The sequence below is a fragment of the Protopterus annectens genome, chromosome 10.part0, assembly GCF_019279795.1.
Source record: "Protopterus annectens isolate FY-2018-M chromosome 10.part0, PAN1.0, whole genome shotgun sequence".
Taxonomy (NCBI): domain Eukaryota; kingdom Metazoa; phylum Chordata; order Ceratodontiformes; family Protopteridae; genus Protopterus; species Protopterus annectens.
This window is the reverse complement of record NC_056744.1, coordinates 1,590,647,865-1,590,667,204: the sequence shown is the minus strand read 5'-3', so window position 1 is coordinate 1,590,667,204 and position 19,340 is coordinate 1,590,647,865. Positions and strand designations below refer to the sequence as shown.

Genomic DNA, 19,340 nt, shown 5'->3' with positions numbered 1-19,340 from the left:
CTTATAGGTTGTGCTACATTAAAAGATTTACTCACCACTGTGGACACATGGTGGTCAAAGTTCAAGCTGCTATATATCTGTGTACCTAGATCTCTCACCTCTGAGTCTACTGTGCTATTGATGTTGTAATTTGTAGTGGTATTTGACTTCCCAAAGGAAATGGTAATGCATTTTTTTGCATTTAGTTTTAGGCCACTCTTTTGGCACCAGTCATTTTCTCATCTAGACCCTTCTGAAGGATATCTACATCACTGAGGTGGTTCAGTGATTTACCCTAGTTTGCAGTCATTGTCAAACTGTGTCATCCAGAGGCCTTCCACATTACTCTTGACTTCAGAGAAGTATATGCTGAACAAGAGTGATCCCAGCACTGAGCCCTGTGGCACAACACTAGTAATTGGTCTCTTGCTGGATCTGGATTCACCAACTTTAAACACATGTGCCCTGCCTGTGAGCCAATTAGCTATCCATCTGGTGATGTAGGGATATATGCTCAGGTTTGGTTATAATACCTGAGTGGGGAATTGTGTCAAATGCCTTGGCCAGGATGAGGTAGGTGGTATGCACTGTTTTACCTTCATCCATGGCCTTAGTGACTTTCTCAAAGAAATTCACCAAATTCAGTAGGCATGACATGCCCTTGACAAAGCCAAATTGGGTCAGGTCTAGTGTTTCGAGGTCTCCTATGTCATTATTTATCATGTCCATGATTATTCTTTCCATAGGTTTACAATTCAAGACTAGTCAAAATTATGGGTCTGTAATTTTCTGAGTTAGTAGATGGTACCCCTTTATGTAGAGGGATGACTGTTACTGTCCTCCACTCTATCGAGACAAAGCCAGTTCAGAGGCTGTGGTTAAACAGAGAGCCTATTAGGGCTGATAACTCCTGATTTAAGCTATTTGAGAGGCAACCTAGTATACTGTCAGGCCCCACTGAAGCTGGGTTTTTGTTTTAGAGAGCAGTGGCAACCTGTTCTTTGGCAATAATTGATGGTGGAGTAGTGGAGGTTATTTCTTTGGGGAGAATTAGTGGTGATAGAAGGTGAAATTTAAGCTGAATTTGTTGGTCAGCAGTTTCTATGCAGTTGTTTATATGGTCATACAGAGCTGTTGTTTATGCCTCTGTATACGTTTATGTGTTTTCTGGATCTGGGTAGCTTAGACACTACCTATGTCCTCCCATTAATGGGGGTAATTTACTTTAGAGAAGTTCTTAAAGTTTATGGGTTAGGTGCAGGAACTAGTTTTACCTTTATTTCAAGGGAGACTGCTCTGTGATTTGATATTACCAGTGGTGACATAACAAGGGGGGGGGGGGTAGGCAACACTCTCACATATTTGTGAGTACCAGATCAAGGATATTTGTTCCCCTTGTGGGAGTGCAGACTAGCTGCTATTTCTATTTGAATTTACAAAGTTAAGAAATCTTTGAGTCTACATGCTAGTGGTCATGTCTCAGAGACTTCCTATATTCTGGAACAAGCTACCCATCTATGTCAAGCAAAGTTCCTCATTAACACTCTTCATGAAAAATCTTGATGAGTGGATGGGAAACAGGAAATACACCCCGGGATCACTTCTGTGGCTCTGCTCGACAAAGGCACAAGAGATTAACTTTCTTGGGTGGCGTAAGCCGGGGAACCTTGTTGGCTAGGCTTACTTAGGCCCTTGGGCCGATAGCCTAGTACCTACCTATGAACCTATGAACCTATGTATGCCTTCCAATTAATGGAGGGCTAGTTAAAGTCACCCATGAGTATTGGTACTGGGCTGCATGGTGAGTGATTCTAGTAACTTCAGGTATGATGCATGGGTTTCTTGGTTCATAGTGGGGGGCCTGTAGCTAGCAAGAATATGGTAATGCATTTTTTCGCATAGTTAGTTGGACATGGAGTAACTCAAGCATGTAATATTTGGACCAGCCTTGAGGTGTGCTTATCCTTTATATAGATAGATACACATCTGCCTTTTGCTCTTTCATGTTTAGTGGGTGGTTGGAATGTATGCAAGGCATTATGGCCAAGCACTGCAGTGTGCTTTCCCTGGTTTTGAACCATATTTCAGTAACTGGACAGACATCAGCATTCTCCAGGGTAAGGAGAGCTTCAATGGAGTGCACTTTCTCACTGAAGTTCCTAGCATTGAGCAGTAACACCTTCAGCTTGTCCTGAGTAGCTTTTGTCATAGTGGAATGTTTGTTTATGCAGAATGCTGTTATTACAGTGGGTTCTTTTTGATTTAAAGTGGGAAAACATTCACAGTGAAAGCATGGGATCAGTTGAAGTTGACTAACAGTTAACGTGAATCCTAGGGGATATGTGATTTAAAAATGGCTAATTAAAGCTCATTTCATTATTATTTCTGAATTGCTCAATTTGTATGATGATCACACCTAGCAAACATTGTGTACACCTCTACTTGATGCTGAGCACATTACTAGGTGCCTGCAAACAGTACTGCATACTTGTGGTTAGCCTGTGCTTTTAATGTGGGTGAAGTCTCACTCCATATTTAACCATCTGGTTATGATATCAATGCACAGAACGTCTTCTCAACAGCATTCACAGAGACTGAGGACAATCATATGTCACACCTTAAAGTCAAATTGTGAACCATAATAACATACTAACAATATTTTACAAGGCTGCCATCCATCATGCAAATGATTTGTGCATCGATGCCCATCATTGCATGGCAGATGGGAAAGTCAAAACCTGATCTGGACACCAATTCCCTGTAATTTTTCCTTGAAGTTCTTCAAGATGAGACTTCATGTTGGGAGTAGGAGAAAGAAAAGGTAGTGTTCCTTTTAATTAGATGCTAATTAAAGCTTGTCTCTTTATTATTTATGAATCACATAATTTGTATGATGGGCAGACCTGGTAAACATTGTCCATAATTCTACTTGATGCTGAGCACACTCCTGGGACCTTGCAGACAGCACTGCATGCTCATGGTCAGCCTGTGCTTTTGAGTGGGGATGAAGTCTCATTCCATATTTAACCATCTGCTTATGAATTCACTGTACATCATGTCAGCATTCACAGGGATTGAGGACAACTATATTTCACACCTTAAAGTGCCATTGTGCACAGTAATAATTTAGTAACTATATTTTCCAAGGTTCCCGTCCATCATGCAAATGATTTGTACACTGATGCCCATCATTCTATGGAAAATAGGAAACTCAAAACCTGATTTGGGTACCAACTGTCGGTCATTTTTTTTTTTTTTTTTTTTATTGAAGATCTTTAAAATGAGACGTCATAGTGGTAGTAGGAGAAGGAAAAGGGGTTGCACCTTACAGAGCCCAGCGATTGCATGAGGAGAAGACAAAAATGTTTCTCTATCTTCTCTATCAGGATTACAAGCTGAGGCTCCTGCAAGAGTGCTGTGAAGAACCTCAGTATAAGGCTGAACTCTGGAATAGTCCGAGCCAGGCTGTGATGCAAGCAAATGACATTTTATGCAAGGGGGCGCAGTGCCACTGCTATTATTGTGACACAAGGAGCCACAATCATACCTCCCAACCTCCTAGCACAAGAAATCTGGACAAAGCCAAAACTAATGTGGGGACAAAGGACCAAAATCTTAAATATTGTTTTTATAAACTTAGAAAGATGCTGCAATAATAGGTTTTGCATTGGCATGTATTTTCTGAGGGATGGGAAGTCTGAAACTCAATTGTCTGTCATTGTTTAGTGAATTCAGTCCTCGGTGATTTGCTAGAAAAAACACAAATTTTATGAGGAACAGATCAGAAATATGAAGCAAAAATCTGGACATTCTGCAAAACTCTGGGCAGCTGAGAGGTATGGCCACAAACCTGGTATTGTATGCCACTGGGTTGGTGAAATTAAGCAGCATGAAACCACCTGTCATAAGTAGAGTTGTCATATTAGGTACACCTTTAAACTGGCACTACATGCCATCTGCAAATATTACAGTGCTCTTTTTATGTCTATAGCCCTTGAAGAGATCAAAAGGAATATGAAGCTTCACAGGAGTAGACTGGAATTTCTTAGACAGAGTCAGTGTGAGTATATATACTTCATAATGTCTTTGTTTTAATATTAACATTAGTAGAGATTCATTCAAACATGTATAGTTTTCATAAACCATTGTTGCTTATGCCATTACTGATATAATTCAAAGGTAGCAGCGTAAGTGTTCAGTGTGGTTAATGTGTTTGTGCATGCATCCTGTGGTTAGGTGGACAAGTGGGTCAGGATGTTACAGCTTCTTTTTCACACTGTGTGGTTTCACAGCCCCCCACCCACCCACCTGTCCTACAGTTTTGTTATCCTGAAAAATATTTCACGTCTATTTATCTGTATCATTAATATAACTGCAGCATTAAATGGGTCAGATTTGTATCGTTGCCTTTATTAATTGAGTGGACATGTTTCAGCATGAAATAATAATTGTTCCTTTGCTTATCACCTATGACTGAAATGTGTATGCATGAACAGCGTGTTTCCTTTGTATATGTATAGTAATCTCAAGTAGCAGCACTGCATCTCTGACAACAGCCATTTGTTCTGTCTCAACGGCTCATCACATCAATCCTCTGTCTGTCAGACTGCATATGATGATGACTGCTGTTTTAGGTCCAGCATGCATTTATATATATTAACAGGCTTGATAAATCCTGTTAAATTCAGGAGGGTTTTTGGCCAACAACTATGGCTATTATATGTTTAGCTGTATCAGCATCAACAGACTAGTAACTTAATGTTTTTCATTGTATTTGTATTCGCCTCCTTTGTCACTATTTTCTCTCTTGCATACATTTATTTAGTTTACTGTTTTGTTTCTCTCCATTTTTTTTTAATTTTATATGCAGCAACACACCTGCACTCATCCCACCAGCAAGGCTTGTCAGAACCCCACAGGCGGCAATCACCAGAAGCACCCAGCATATCTCAGTCCCACCCTGCCACAGATGCTTCTGCATCTCCTGTCCTACCTGCCCCACATGGTTCAGATAGCCAAGCAACAGAAACTGGTACACTTGTACCCACTGGTAGCTATGTGAGTGCAGGTGATACCTTTGTCAACCAGCAGCAGCTGGCAGAGATTGTGGTATATATCATAAACACGAGACTGGATGCCTGATCCTGATAGAGAACCTGCTCTAGTGACACTTTGACTTGCATTTCTGCCCTGAGCTTGCTACAATCTACCATCTGTACTAGGTCCAAGAGATGACCGTGCACAGGGTGATATGTAATCTCTCACTAAGTCTCAACTGCCAGAGACTGCAGCTTTCTTGTAACCTAGTATTCTCCTCCCATCCCTGTTAGTCATCTAATCCTGCACCTCAGTTATTTTCCCACTATTTGTTTCATGTCTCCTTCACTATTGTGATCTCACCTCCCTCATTGTGTTACCACTCACCTGTCATGTCATGTCTGTCTTCCCCTGCTACCTAATCTATCCTATCTCTCTTGCCTTCCTCTTACTTCCTTTACTTCATTACCCAACTTACCCTTCCCTTCAGAAGTATAAAGTGGGCACTTGTCCCACAAAAAGTGTTTCACTTCTACCTGAGTTCCAACCTGCTTATTCCTTAATTACTTACCTTCTGTTCTACTCTCTGTTTGCTTCCTTTTTTCATCTTTTTCCTATAATCACATTTCCAAACTTTAATCTGTTCAAAAAATAGATAAACACAGTATGCACATGACTCATATAACTCTTGTAAATCACTTATCATTTTGCGGTCATACTGTTTGCAAAGAATCATGAAGAGCACTGGTGATGCCCAAGTAAAACCAAAAAAGAGTACCACTGCTCATTTTATGTCAACGATTAAGTCCAGTAAATGTCATCTATTATGTATACTAACCTCAGCTGCCATCGATTGCACAAATAAGCTGATTGTCATTGTGCAGCAGTTTGCTAATACAGCTTTAAGTAAACCTCTCACCTTCTATGTGAGTGCTTCTGCGGCTCAGTTTGTAAATTAAGTAATTGGTAGAATCTCACTGAAGAGAGCTGAGGGTTCAAATACCATCAGGATTTTATTGTGTTTATGCTTCAATTCTGTAGATGCGTAACAATCACCTGCTATGTATTTCAGTGAGCTATTCAGTAGAATTGAGTCTGTGGCCTAACTTGTTAATTAACCACTTGGTAAAATAGTAGTGAAATGAGTTGAGGGTTCAAATCCATTCAGGGTAGCATGTGGTTGTTTTCATGATGTTTACGTTATAGTGCAGAGACAGTGATCAAGCTCTGCTGATGTCATAACTGGTTTTAGATGATCAATCTTTTTACTTTTCTGCACCTCACCTATCCTGTGTAGTTTTCACATTTATAACTTTAAGTACATCAGTCTGCTGTTTGTGTGTATGTCTTATACATCCTTCTCTATTGTTTTCTGCATCCATGGATTTGTCTCCACCTCCCTTTGCATTCTTGTGTCCATTGTATGTGTCTTCTGTGGCCCTACCTCCCCTTCTACCCACCTACCATAGGTGCACCTCCACAATAAATTTCTTTGCACATATATATATATATATATATATATATATATATATATATGTGGTGGTGCTGCGGTAGCGTTGTCGCCTCACAATAAGATGCTGTCCGGTTTGACTCTCAGCTAGAGCGTCTTCTGTGTGGAGACATACGTGAATGGGCGTACCTTCGTTGAAGGTTGTGCGTCAGAGCTGGTAACTTGGAACATAAAAATTAACTACCAATCATTAGCGGACCAGAATTCTGCTGTTGTGACCCCTAACCAGGAAAAGTTGAAAGACACAACAACAACATATATATGGAGAGAGAGAGAGAGAATTAGTTTAGCAAACAAGCATAGCTAAGTGTACACTGGTCCATGCTTACTCAGCATTTACTACAGCTGCTTGTACTTTACTTTGGCCATGAATTAGCACAAGACGATCATCCAGTAGGTCCTTACTAAAACTGCTATAAAGAGCTGTTTATTGCACAAACGTGCCTGTCAACTTGCATTGTTAATGAGCTTGCATAGCATGCGTAGCAAACAGTATTGGCTTGGTTATGGTCATAGATGCAAGGTTTATGCATCCATAGGATAGTTTCTGAAACTGCCACTGTGTCTCCAGATACAGTTCTCAGATTTTGTTAGACTGTACTTTAATTTTCCTTCCAAAGTCTATAGTCTTTCACTGACTTGTCATTACTTTGAAGCAGTATAATACTATTTTCTCTGCTTGACTAGTGTGTGTGTGTGTGTGTGTGTGTGTGTGTGTGTGTGTGTGTGTGTGTGTGTGTGTGTGTGGGTGGGTGGGTGTGTTTTGTACTTTTTACATTAAAACATGGAATTTGTTGTACCACTGGATCTGAGGAGACTGGATACCTTTGATTTACTGCCTGTACTGGTTGGGTGGAACCAATTACAGTACAGCCACCATGGACTGGTACTGTTGCAGTCTTTTTAAATGTTCTCATCTTCTGATGTAATCATATATATAAGTTTTAAATAGATGAGCATTCAACTCAACAACTTAAACTCACTGCTGTTATACTTCACAACCAGTTTCCTGCACAGAAATGCACTACAGTGTTTTGCTGAGAGTACTCTTCTCAGCATGCATAATGAACCCAGAAATGCAATTTATATGAGGTTACATGTACTGGTAGAATATTTATGTATGTTTGAAAATTCTTTTTGATTACCTGTTGCTCCTACTTCTATTGGTATTGTCTGGGTATCCTTATCCCACATTACTCCAATTTCTGCTTCAGTGCTTTCCTGCCACCAAAAAGTATGACATCTGGGTCTTGGAATTTCCATTTAGGAGCTTTTCTTAATTTTGTTTCAATTTCTCTGACTTCTTCTTCATCCCATTTTATATAATCTATGTTAAAGTGTTTTATTGCTTCTTTTAATGCTATACATTTGGCATCTTTTCTGCTTTCACAGAATCTTCATAAATATTTCTCCAAAATATATTGATTTCTTCTCTTTTAGGTGGTGCTACTGATAAGTTTGCTTTGTTTCCCAACATACCTCTCAACTGTCCAGATTTTTGCAGAATGTCCAGATTTTACCCTCATATTTTATCTGTTCCTCATGAAATTTGTGGTTTTCTGGATTTTGTGGCAAATCAGTGAGGACTGAGTTCACAAAATAATGACAAGCATTTGAGTTTCACATCCTTGGAAAATGCATGGTAACACAAGACCTTTTATTCTAGCAACTTTCTAAATTTTTAAGAGCAACATTAGGGTTGTGTAATGGTGCAGTTGTGCAGGTTTGTTGCCTCACAGCAAAAGGTTCCTGGTTCAATTCTCAGCTGAGTGCCTTCTGTGCAGAGTCCATATGCCATCCCTGTGTTTGTGTGGGTTTCCTCTGTGTGCTCTGTTTTCCTTGTTGTTGTTTGTTGTTGTTGTTGTTGCTTTTGTTTCTGTTCTGTGAGGTTTGTTTGTGGAGTGAAAATAAACATCTCTTGCTGATCTGCTGTGCCTGTCTTTTGAGTTTGCTCTGCTTTCCTCCCACATCCTAAAGACGTGTCTGGAGTGTTTCTTCCTGGGCCTCCACTGAAAATGGGCTCTGCCCCAGTTGGACGTCCATGGTAAACAAAAAAAATAAATATTTAAAAAGTGTCCCTATTTTGGGACTTTGTTCCCCTATTACTTTTGACTTTGTCCAGATTTTGTGTTCTAATAGGTTGGGAGCGATGTTTCCCAATTCTCTCAAAAATCTTTTTGGGTCTTCAATGAATTGTTTGTTTTCTATTTTTTCTTTTATATCTGTCTGTAAATTTCTAACTTTTATGCATGTGCTGATAGGTTTAGTTTATTATTTCAGACAGTGTATGATAAATCTTGATCTGTTTTGATGTGTGCTAATTTTACCACATCTACCTTTCTGAGAATTATTGATGATCTGTACTCTTTCCTTTATTCTTGTAAAAGTAATCCTCCTTGTCTTAGTTGTTTTATAGTTTTCTGTATGTGATGCTTCTGTGGTAGTATTGTACTTCTTTGTTACTCAGCATGTTTGTGGTAAAACGTTATTGTTATTAATTTAGCTGCATACTAGTATATTCTGTTTATTTCTGTTATATCACATGTATCTCTCTATTAATAGTCAAAATTTCTGTTCTCACCTGTGATACCAGACTTCTAACATTTTGGGTTTTGAATATCCTTGTACATCATGTGTGGCAAGCTAAAAACCTTAGTTCCTATGTAGGTAGCTAAGGGGCTAACAAAAAAGTAGAAATAAAAACTTGCCTTTTTATTGATCAGTCCTGTGGTGTGGAGGTTCTCTAGTGAGAAAGCCTCCTGTGTTAGATGCTGCTGCCTTTGATGTCTGTGGGTCTTATTGGTCAAATTGGTTTCAGAGATTTGGTGGTCTGGAGTTCTTCCCTTAGATAATTATCTTCTAGACATCCTCTTTGGTCTGTGTATCCTGTTTTTCTTTCCTTCACTGTGCAATTCTGACCAAACTTTCATGTGAGTTTTCATAATTTCACTCTTGTGTCTTATCCCTTACACAAGTGTCCTGCTATATCTGTTGCACTATCTCATGGGGATTCGTTGGCTCATAATATTGTGATATTGCCTATATCAGAGTCTCTACATTTAAGCCATTCACTTTTCAGTTTGCTTGTCATTTCCATTTCTATTTGTTGATTTTTTTGTCTCACTAAATATTTTACTTTTCAGTAGATTCTCCTTTTGTTTTCTTATTCTTTCCTTCAAGAATCTTTGGTGCTACAGTAGTGATATTGATTAGTACACCTTTCGTTTTTGTTTAAATATTACACCAAAACAGATCTCTTTTCTGTTCCCAACTCCATGTCTGCATGCATTTCAGTAGCCTCTGGATTTTATTCTTTTTCTCCTGGCACTTATTAATCACATGTTCCTATGTCTGTGCAACTGTGTGGTTGGTACATACATATATACATACATTCACAGACACACATATATGTATATACAATGTTGAGAGGTGCAGGGGTTGGCTTGCCTTCTACAAAGAATAAATAAATAAATAAATAAATAAAAGTACTTAAAAAAAGTTTTGAATGCAAGTTTCAGTCAATTGTTTTCATCCAGCTGAACCTTCACTGAGCTATACCTTGGTCACATGTAGGGGAGCCCAAATCTGTACCCTTTAAATACTGCAACTCTCCCAGTAGAAATATTACAATTTGTCTGCTTTTGTTATCTTGTGAGGTCGTATAATTGTGAGCTTTAATTCAAACGTAACCAGTGTCCAGATCTGTAACAGAAACAAAAATCCTTTAAGTGAGGTGGAATTACTTACCTGGAAACCCCAGTCTGTTAGTAACAGAAATATGATGAGCTATGGGGAATTCAGGGCAAAGGTATGGCTGTAATTGTCTCATTGACAAATGGGTAATTATTTGAATGGCATTAGTTTTTGTCTATATGAATAATATTGCAATTTTCAGTCAAATAAATTGCTTGGGTTGTTATTTTATTAAAGTTTTTGTCTATATGAATAATACTGCAATTTTCAGTCAAATAAATTGCTTGGGTTGTTATTTTATTGTTTTCTCTTAATGTGACTACTTGTCTTCAACTATTTTATGTTTCTGAACACTATTGCATGTACATGTCATAATTTAGACACATTCCATGTTTTGTGGCACTATCTACCATTATTGTATAAGCTGTCACTGTATGGTTTGTTAAAAGTGCATTTCTCTTCTGATCAGTTAAAACGAATCTGCTCTTTCCTGATTGTACTTTAGACCTGAATCATGCATTAAAAGGGTCTTTGAACGAATGAATGAATGAATTGAATAAATGAATAAATCATAGGTGCACAGGTTCATAGGCGTTTCACTAGGCTAACAACCATAAAGGCATTTTTAAGCCCAACAATTCATCCCAAATCTCTGACAAGTTCTCATATCCTTGATAAGTGTAAGCAGAAGCTTGGGAGATGAACCATTTACAGGTTGCCTGTGTCCAGTGGAGACATAGGTGCCAATCCAGGAATGAATGTCCTGTTCCCCATCCAATTGTCTAAGTTTCACTTCAAAAGGGTTAAGGAGGAACTCTACTTTACATGAATGGGAAACCTGTTCCAGAGATGGGATAGTCTTTGGGATACATTCCTATCTGTCCAGCAGATCCTCTTTCTATCACAGACAAGGTTTACATCTTTAGAATGGGTAATTCTGGTGCTGTTTGTTTTGTGGATATGCAGGAGGTCCATCAGAGTGAGGTCTGATAACACCATGTATGCCAGACATAAATCTCCCCTCAAACACCTGTAGGAGACAGAGTACAGGGATAGAGCTTTGTGGTGGTCTGCATAGGACATATTATGTATGACCTGAATTCTTTCAGTGAAGAACCTCTGTGGATGTTCCACTTGTTGGATATGCCTGGTCAGGTACATATCAAAGGGGGAATTTTACTCACTGATAGGTCGGATGAATGCTGAATGCAGTGGAACAATGACTTCCATGGACCTAGATGCCATACCATTGTTTATAAGTTGCTCAACATAGAATGATTTCCTCACTACTGTAGACACTTGATGGTCAAAGCCTAGATTACTGTCCATGTGTGTTCCTAAATCCCTAACTACTAGGTCAACTCTAAGGTGTGTGTTGTCAATATGATAGCTACCAGGGGTGGATGACTTCCCAAAGGATACTATTATGCATTTCTTGGCATTTAGTTATAGTCCATGGCTCTGACATCAGTTGTTTGTCTGTGTTAGCTATACCTCTCAAATTCTTAATGCAAAAATCTGGACAAAGCTCAACAAAATGGGGGAACAAAGGCCCAGAAATAGGGACTTATTTCAAATATCTTATTAACTTAGAAAGTTACTAGAGTAACAGGGTTTGTTTTAACATATACTTAATGAAGGATTTGAAGTCTGAAACTCAACTGTATATCATTATTTAGTGACTTCATTGCTGAGATCATCCCAGTGATTTGCCATAAAGCCAGAAATTTTATGAGGAACAGGCCAAAATTATGAACCAAAAATCTGAACATTCTGTGAAAATCTGTACAGTTCAGAGGTATTGTGTCAGCCCATCTTTGAGAACATTTATGTCAGTGTGGGAGTCAATGACAGCTGCTAATTTTCAATCATCTGCAACTTTAGTCAGCCAGATACAATTGGCATTGGCCTTGACCTCAGAGAAGGAAATGCCAAAAAACAGCAGTCCAAGGACTGATCCCTGAGGAACTTCACTTGTGACTGGCCTCTTTGTAGAGGTGGAATCCCTAATTCTAAAATTCTAACTAATTCTAACTTCCTGGGGACTGTCTGTGAAACAGTTGTCTATCCACCAGGTAATATATGGTTTGTACCTAACCTCTTGAGTTTGGCAACAATGCCTGAGTGGGGTATCATGTTAAATGCTTTGGTCAGGTTAAGGTAAGCAGTATGAACCATTTTGTCCTTCTTCACTGCTTTGTTGACTTTTTCAAAGAAGTCCACCAGGTTGAATAGACATGATCTGCTCTTGACAAAACCAAACTGGGTTGATTCCAGTATCTGGAGGTTTACTGTATCATTATTGATCATTCCCATGATAGTTCTTTCCATGGCTTTGCATATGAGACTAGTGAGACTTCTAGGTCTGCAGTTTCCAGGGTCTATAGATGGCCCACCTTTGTGCAGTGGGATGACTGTTGCTGTTCTCTATTCATGAGGCATGAAGCCTGTTTGGAGACTACAGTTAAATAGTAATTCCAGAGAACCTGATAAGTCATGTTTCATGCTATTTAAAAGGCATCCTGGGATATTGTCTGGGCCCATTGATGCAGTGTTCTTGGCCACAGAGAGAGCATTAAGGACCTGTTCCCTAGTGGTAGCAGGGGGAGTTATATTTGATGGTATTTCCCGAGGGAAGGTTGGGAAGGGAAAGAGGGGTAAAGTTGGAGCTGAATTTATCGGCTAGTAGGTTTGCTATATCTTCTGGCCCAGTATAGGTGGCTCCATTTACAATGAGCATTCAACACAATTGTGTGTTCCCTTTGAGGTTGCAGATATAGCTAAAGAATGCCTTGTGGCTGTACTTCACGTGGAAGGCAAAATTTACCTCAAATGTGGCTTTGGTAGACTTTATTTGTCCTCTGAATTGTTTGTTTAGTTTGATGAGAGCACTTTTATGCTGCTGGGTGCTGCATGTCCTAATTTTTGCTTCTGTACTGCCTATTGATTTTGTGATTCCACCAGGGTGGCTTGTTTTTTGAGTTAGTTCTGTTCTTCTTCTTCCTGGTGGGCACAGCTGCCTCCATGCAGGTATTAACATGCTTGTATATGGTTTCTTTGAACAGTTCTGCATAGGCAGCAGTGTTCTCAGGGTCTATGAGGGCTTGAAATGTTGTGATGTTACTAGTTAATAGCAGGAAGTTAGCCTTAGAGTAGTTCCTGAATATTTCAGGTTTAGCTGGGAAGGTCCAGGTTTTATTTTTATTTCAAAGGAAACCATTTTGTGGTCTAACCTTACCATGGAAGATACTACAGTAGGGGGGTGTGCAATACTCTCCCATATTTGTGAAGACCAGATCCAGTATGGTCACACCCCTGGTTAGTGTATTGACAATCTGGTCCAGGGAGTTTGTGTTTACAAATTCCAGGAATCTCTGTGCCTGTACGTTTGGTGTCATATAGGTTTCCCAGTTAATAGTGAGGTAATTAAAAGTCACCCATGAATATGGTATTCAGTTGGATGGTGAGTGTTTCCAATAAGTTTATATACATGGTATACGTTTCCTGGGTCATAGAGGGGAACCTGTAGCTTGCAAGGAAGTGGTATTGGATTTTGCCCATGGTGGTTTGAACATGGAGCAGCTCAAGTGCATTGTCTTGTTTGACCAGCCTTACGGTATATTTATTTTTGTTGTAACACGTGACACCTCCACCTTTAGTCCCCGTTCATGTAGTAGCTGGTCTAAATGAGTGGAAGGCATTATAACCTTGCACTGTCAGTGCGCTGTCTGCAGCTTTAAACCATGTCACAGTGACTGCACAGATGTCAGCATTCTCTAGGCTGAAGAGAGCTTTTAGGGAGTGGATTTTTTTGTTTTTACTCCTAGAACTGAGCAGTAATACGTTTAGATGTTCTTGGTTTTGATTTGCTATGTGGGATGTACTTTCAGTTTGGCATTGGCTAAAAAAGGCACTATGGTGGAAGACAATGTTTTAGCTAATATTCAAAAGCCTAGAGGAGAGAGGTGCAGACCATCCCTGGCAAAGAAGTGTGGTCTGTTGACCATCTTCTTCCATGCTGACAAATATTGCACCCCCTTAGAAAGACACCACAAACTAAGCCAATTATTAAAGTCAGTTATCTTTTCTTCGTATGGTGGCATCATCCTTGGAGAAGGTAAAATGCTGCTCAATGTTAGGCTTATACCAGCCTGAAACAAATGTTCGAAGAGCTCCATGGTGTCTCTCTTCATATAGTCTAGGGAGGTATGCCTCAGGTCATTTACAGCCACATGGACTATGACTGAGTCATACTGGTACTTGTGGCCCAATGACCTGAGTGTGTGCATAATGCGACAGATCCTAGCCCCTGATAAGCAACTGACTGTGACTTTCTCCTTACTTAGCCTGATGAGAAGAACATCAGTGTGTCTCATGATGGAGTTTCTAATGATAAGAATGTTGGATTGTGTGTTGGCTTTTCTTATGGTCTTAGAAGTAGAGGTTTCATGAGATGCAGCTCTATGTGTTGATGTGGGTTTTGTTTTGAAAAAGTGCATTTGGGGCTGCTGAGGGTATTTGTTGTGTACTTTGTCTAGGAAGCCTTTGGGGTTTAGGAAGGTTACATTTAAGTGCTTCAGCATATGTGGGTCGATATGTCTGCTTTGAATTGTGTGTGATGGGTGCAGCATGTGTACTACTGACAACCTTAATGACATTAGGAGTAGTTTTATGTGAGAGCTTTGCCTCCAGTGACATTGTGTAAATACATCTCTCACATACCATATCAGTTTGTTTGAGAATTACCTGGTTGTCAATAAACATGAGGCAATTTCTACATTGCATCATGATGCCCCTATCCACCAAGCTGGTAACAGAAATAGTGAGAAAGTTCATATTCATGGCAACAGACCCTTTTTTACTGATTAGACAGCAAGAGTGAGAATATAAAGCAGTGTCAGGAGCATCCGGTTTGCAACTCTGGGGACAGTCCATGCTGCTGCTGCAAACTTGTTCTCCTGTATGCATGTAGGTATTGGTGAAATTTCAGGTGTGCTTTTACAGGAAAATGTCACTCAAGATGTCTGTGTCTATGCAGTGCACTGTCAAACACTTGAGGGGGAATTAATATGTAGACCCTGAAAATGTAAGGATGAATTATTTGTCCAGATATTCTGAATTTAGAAAAAAATCCAGCAGTACTTACTGAAAATAAATAGCTTGTCACAAATGATGAAAACAGTGGAGTCATATGAATGGCTACTGCCTGGCTATTACCAGTGCTGGTCTCACCACAACTTCACTCTGCTGGGTTACAATTCTTGCTTGCTGCTTATCTCACCAGAAGCAAAACATTAGCAACAATCCCATGATGAGAAGCAGGCCACAGCCTGTTTGGTGATCCACAGTCTTGTCCCAGATGATGCAAGGTCTTGCAGTAGGCTTGTTGTATCTTTTTCCTGGTAGATGCCTTGAATAGCAATCAGACCAATCAGGAATGCCAAGCACAGACACTCACTGCCCAAACAGAAACAGTCAGGAATCAATGCACTCTGCTCCTTCTCTCACCAGGAGTAAAATATAAGCACAAATTCCAACTTGTCACCTATGAAGCAATCATTAGGCTTCCCAGTGATCATCAGTCTCCAGGAAATAATGTCCCTGTGCTCTTTCTCTCACCAGGAAAAAACATAAGCACTCATTTCAAGATGACTACTTAGAGGCAGAATGAGGGCTCTCCGGCAACTGTTGTTCTTGCAATAGATGTTTAAAGGTAAGATGAAAAAAAATGGTTTAATATCCTAAGCACTGCAGTGTGCACTAAGCAGTTAGATATGAAAAAGGGGGTAACTTAAGCTTAAACTGTCTAAGTGGAGAGCCACTAATTTCAAAAGACCAAGATAGATTGAAAGGGGTAGGTACTTTGGTATTCTGGTACTACAGAATACAGTGGGATGGCTAATAAATTTAAATATTTGAAGGGGACTGATTTGACATAATGATAATTTTGTGCTTACTCACAACAGCCAGTCAAAGGGGAGTGGGATGGAGATATGTGATCAAATTAACATAAGGAGCAGGCAACTAGAAAGACAGTTACATTTAAGAACACAACAGCAACAGGATGGGAGGGTGGAAATTCTGTGTGACTCATAAGATACACAGCTGTGATCTCTTTCCTAGTTTTAATATGTAATTAAAAAGTAGAATAAAAGTAAAACACAGTATAATGAAAACACATCACAGTATACAAACTAGAGGAAGGCAATACAGTCATACAAAATACAAGAAAGCAAAAGCCAACTAACATTTCCCTCACAGCAGATGAGCTTTTCCAATAAAGTTTTGAAATGAGTGAGTGAATTAATTAATTAATTAATTAATTAATTAATTAATTAATTAATTAAATGTAGTGTCTCATGTATTCATACCTATGTTGGCTTGGTCTATTTATTTGTTTATTTATTTATTTATTTATTTATTTTACTTGCATGAGCATTTTAAAAAATGTCTACTCAAAATAGTCTCTCTCTTTTTTATTTCTTTCCCTGTTGCTCACTATGTATCATACTCAGTTTCTTTCTCTTTTCAGAATTACCTGCTTTGGGATATGTTGCCACTAGAACGTCATCTGGCTTGGCCTGAAAGTTAGCGACTAGCTCGTAAGAGTCAGCAATTAAATCCATCAGTGGAACACCTTGGACTGGCTTCAGGCCAAGCCCTTCGCAGAAAGTGTCTGGCAATGATTGAGCCACTTCGTGCATCTGACGGATTAATTCTTGTACATCCATAATGCACTGAGGAGGAAGAGAGAATAGAAAGTAAGAGTTCAGACTTACTAAGTGTAATAACATAAATGCACAAAACTTTTCTAGCAACATTTGATTTCCCCTCCTCCTAGCTTTTTCAGAAAGACTAGAATCTGATACAAGACTTGAAATGTCCTAAAAAAACACATAAATGGTACTGTTGGTATAAGCCAGAATAGACAATGGTGTGCTGTCAGTTTCCTGAAGGCAGGCAACCTGGGTTTTCAGCTACATCTTCCACTTTGACGCTGCATTTCAGTAGCTGGTCATCTAACCTTCATAATCCTTGTAGTGGGTGATATATGAAATAAAACTAACATTCATGGCTGATGGCCTTAAAGCAGAACAGATCCTTAATAGAATGAGTTATATGAATGGAGGGAATCTGAGAAGTTTTAACATCCTGGGCAGCACAAATGTAAGACATGGAGGCTGCAGAGATGACACGTCATATAAGCAGTAAAAAGGTTTGATTTGTACATGAGGAAAAAATGGAAAACATATAGAGCAGATTATGAAACAAAATCTGATTCAGTTTTCTTTAAGAGATTATGTTGTGTGAAAAGAAACAGATTTTCTCTTTCTGTTATTGTTTCTTATCATAGACTGAAGCAGTGGAAGTAGTCAGAGAACGAAACAGCAGCACTGGTATTTAGACAGGCAATGGGGACACGGTGGGTACAATGTAAACAAATAAGCAGTAGTTACCATGTTAGGAAGAGAAAGACAATGATGTCCACTCCAAGCAGACAGTATTTTAATGGATTATTCAGGGAATAAGAACAATTTTTACCTTAGAAAAGCAGCAGCTCTAGGCAGGAAACAGGAATAAAGTGTACACCGTGAAATGATTATACTTCCCACAGGCAGGCTGCAGGGAAAGGCTGTGCACCCTACAATGATTATATTTCCTTTAGGCAGGCAGCATGGAAAGACTGTGTACTCTGCAATGATTATACTTCCCACAGGCAGGCTGCAGGGAAAGGCTGTACACCCTACAATGATTATATTTCCTTTAGGCAGGCAGCATGGAAAGACTGTGTACTCTGCAATGATTATACTTCCCACAGGCAGGCTGCAGGGAAAGGCTGTGCACCCTACAATGATTATATTTCCTTTAGGCAGGCAGCATGGAAAGACTGTGTACTCTGCAATGATTATGCTTCCCACAGGCAGGCACAGTCTGTGTACCATGTGTTGAATGCAGTTCCTATGAAAAGGCAGAGAGTAGCAATGACTATGACTTGTCATACTGAAAATGGGCTTTTCTTTTGTTCCCATGAGAAGAACACATTTAATAGATTCAGTGAATGATGTTAAACGCATTCTCTCAGAAGCTGAATTTCAAAATTCTGTTTGATGATAGCAACAGAGTGAAGATTGAAAGAATACTTGCTAAATTTAAGTAGTTTTAGTCCTCTACTTCACTCATTTTGTCAGCATTTTAAAATAGATGTAAAACTGAAAGTAGAGAACTTTTTGGTTTCTAGACCAAAGAACATAATATAGAATTTGTTCAAAACTGAAAGAGAATCCCTGTTTACTTTATCTAAAGACAAATTAGTTAGATAAATGAATGTGGACAAGGGCAGAACAACTGCCATTATGGATTATAAAGATTATTTTGACAAAATGCATGAAAGGTTGAAACAACAGTTTTATATTAAAATTACTAAGTTTGAAATGCTTAAAAATTAGAGCAAAATTGACGCATGGTTGTATGATTTAATGCAATGTGTGACTTCCTATGTTATGCATATTTTGTTTGATGTTAGCAGTAGTATTGGAGAAATTTTTTTGAAAAAGCTGCATGTAAATGGCAGACATTATTAAATGTATGCCTTTGGTCAAATGATATTAGTTGTATAAATTTTAAAAGTTATTTCAAAATTCATAGAAAATACAACAGTGTATGAAATGTATAGTTTGCATATACATTTATATGTATGTGCATTTTTTTGGTCCCCTCTGACCTATTGGCATTGGCCTGCCTAACATCCATGGCATTATCATGTCATTTTTTTCTAGTTAATTTATACATTAGGGAATGTGTATTAAGTAAGCTGAAAACACTAAATGTTTCATTTGTTTTTATTACAATTTTCTAATATTTTCCAGTGTTTGTGACTTCCTTGATTTTGGAAATATTATGAGTCATTTCAGAGTTTGCTATTTACACCCTATTGACAGTTGATCACATAGTAAAATAGGAACCAAGGATACAGTGTGCAAACAGAACTGATTGTAGCTCTTATGGTTAAACATGGCACAGGGCTAGAGTGTGTTGACAGCTGCTTCCATGGTTAGGCAAGGAGCAGAGACAGAGTCTGTATGCTGGATTGATTGGAGTTCTTAAGGTTAAGAGGAGAGCA

The 19,340-nt window shown here is 38.9% G+C and overlaps 1 protein-coding gene across 1 annotated transcript in view; it reads right to left on the bottom strand.

The window, feature by feature from the left end:
* LOC122812862 (sulfotransferase 1C1-like) overlaps positions 1–16,949 on the bottom strand; it is a 164,739-nt gene extending 147,790 nt beyond the window's left edge. Inside the window, exon 1 of the mRNA XM_044084904.1 lies at positions 16,758–16,949. Coding sequence (XP_043940839.1) covers positions 16,758–16,923 — 166 coding nt within the window. The 5' untranslated portion in view covers positions 16,924–16,949. The remainder of the gene's footprint in view (positions 1–16,757) is intronic.
* Positions 16,950–19,340: the final 2,391 nt, after the last annotated feature.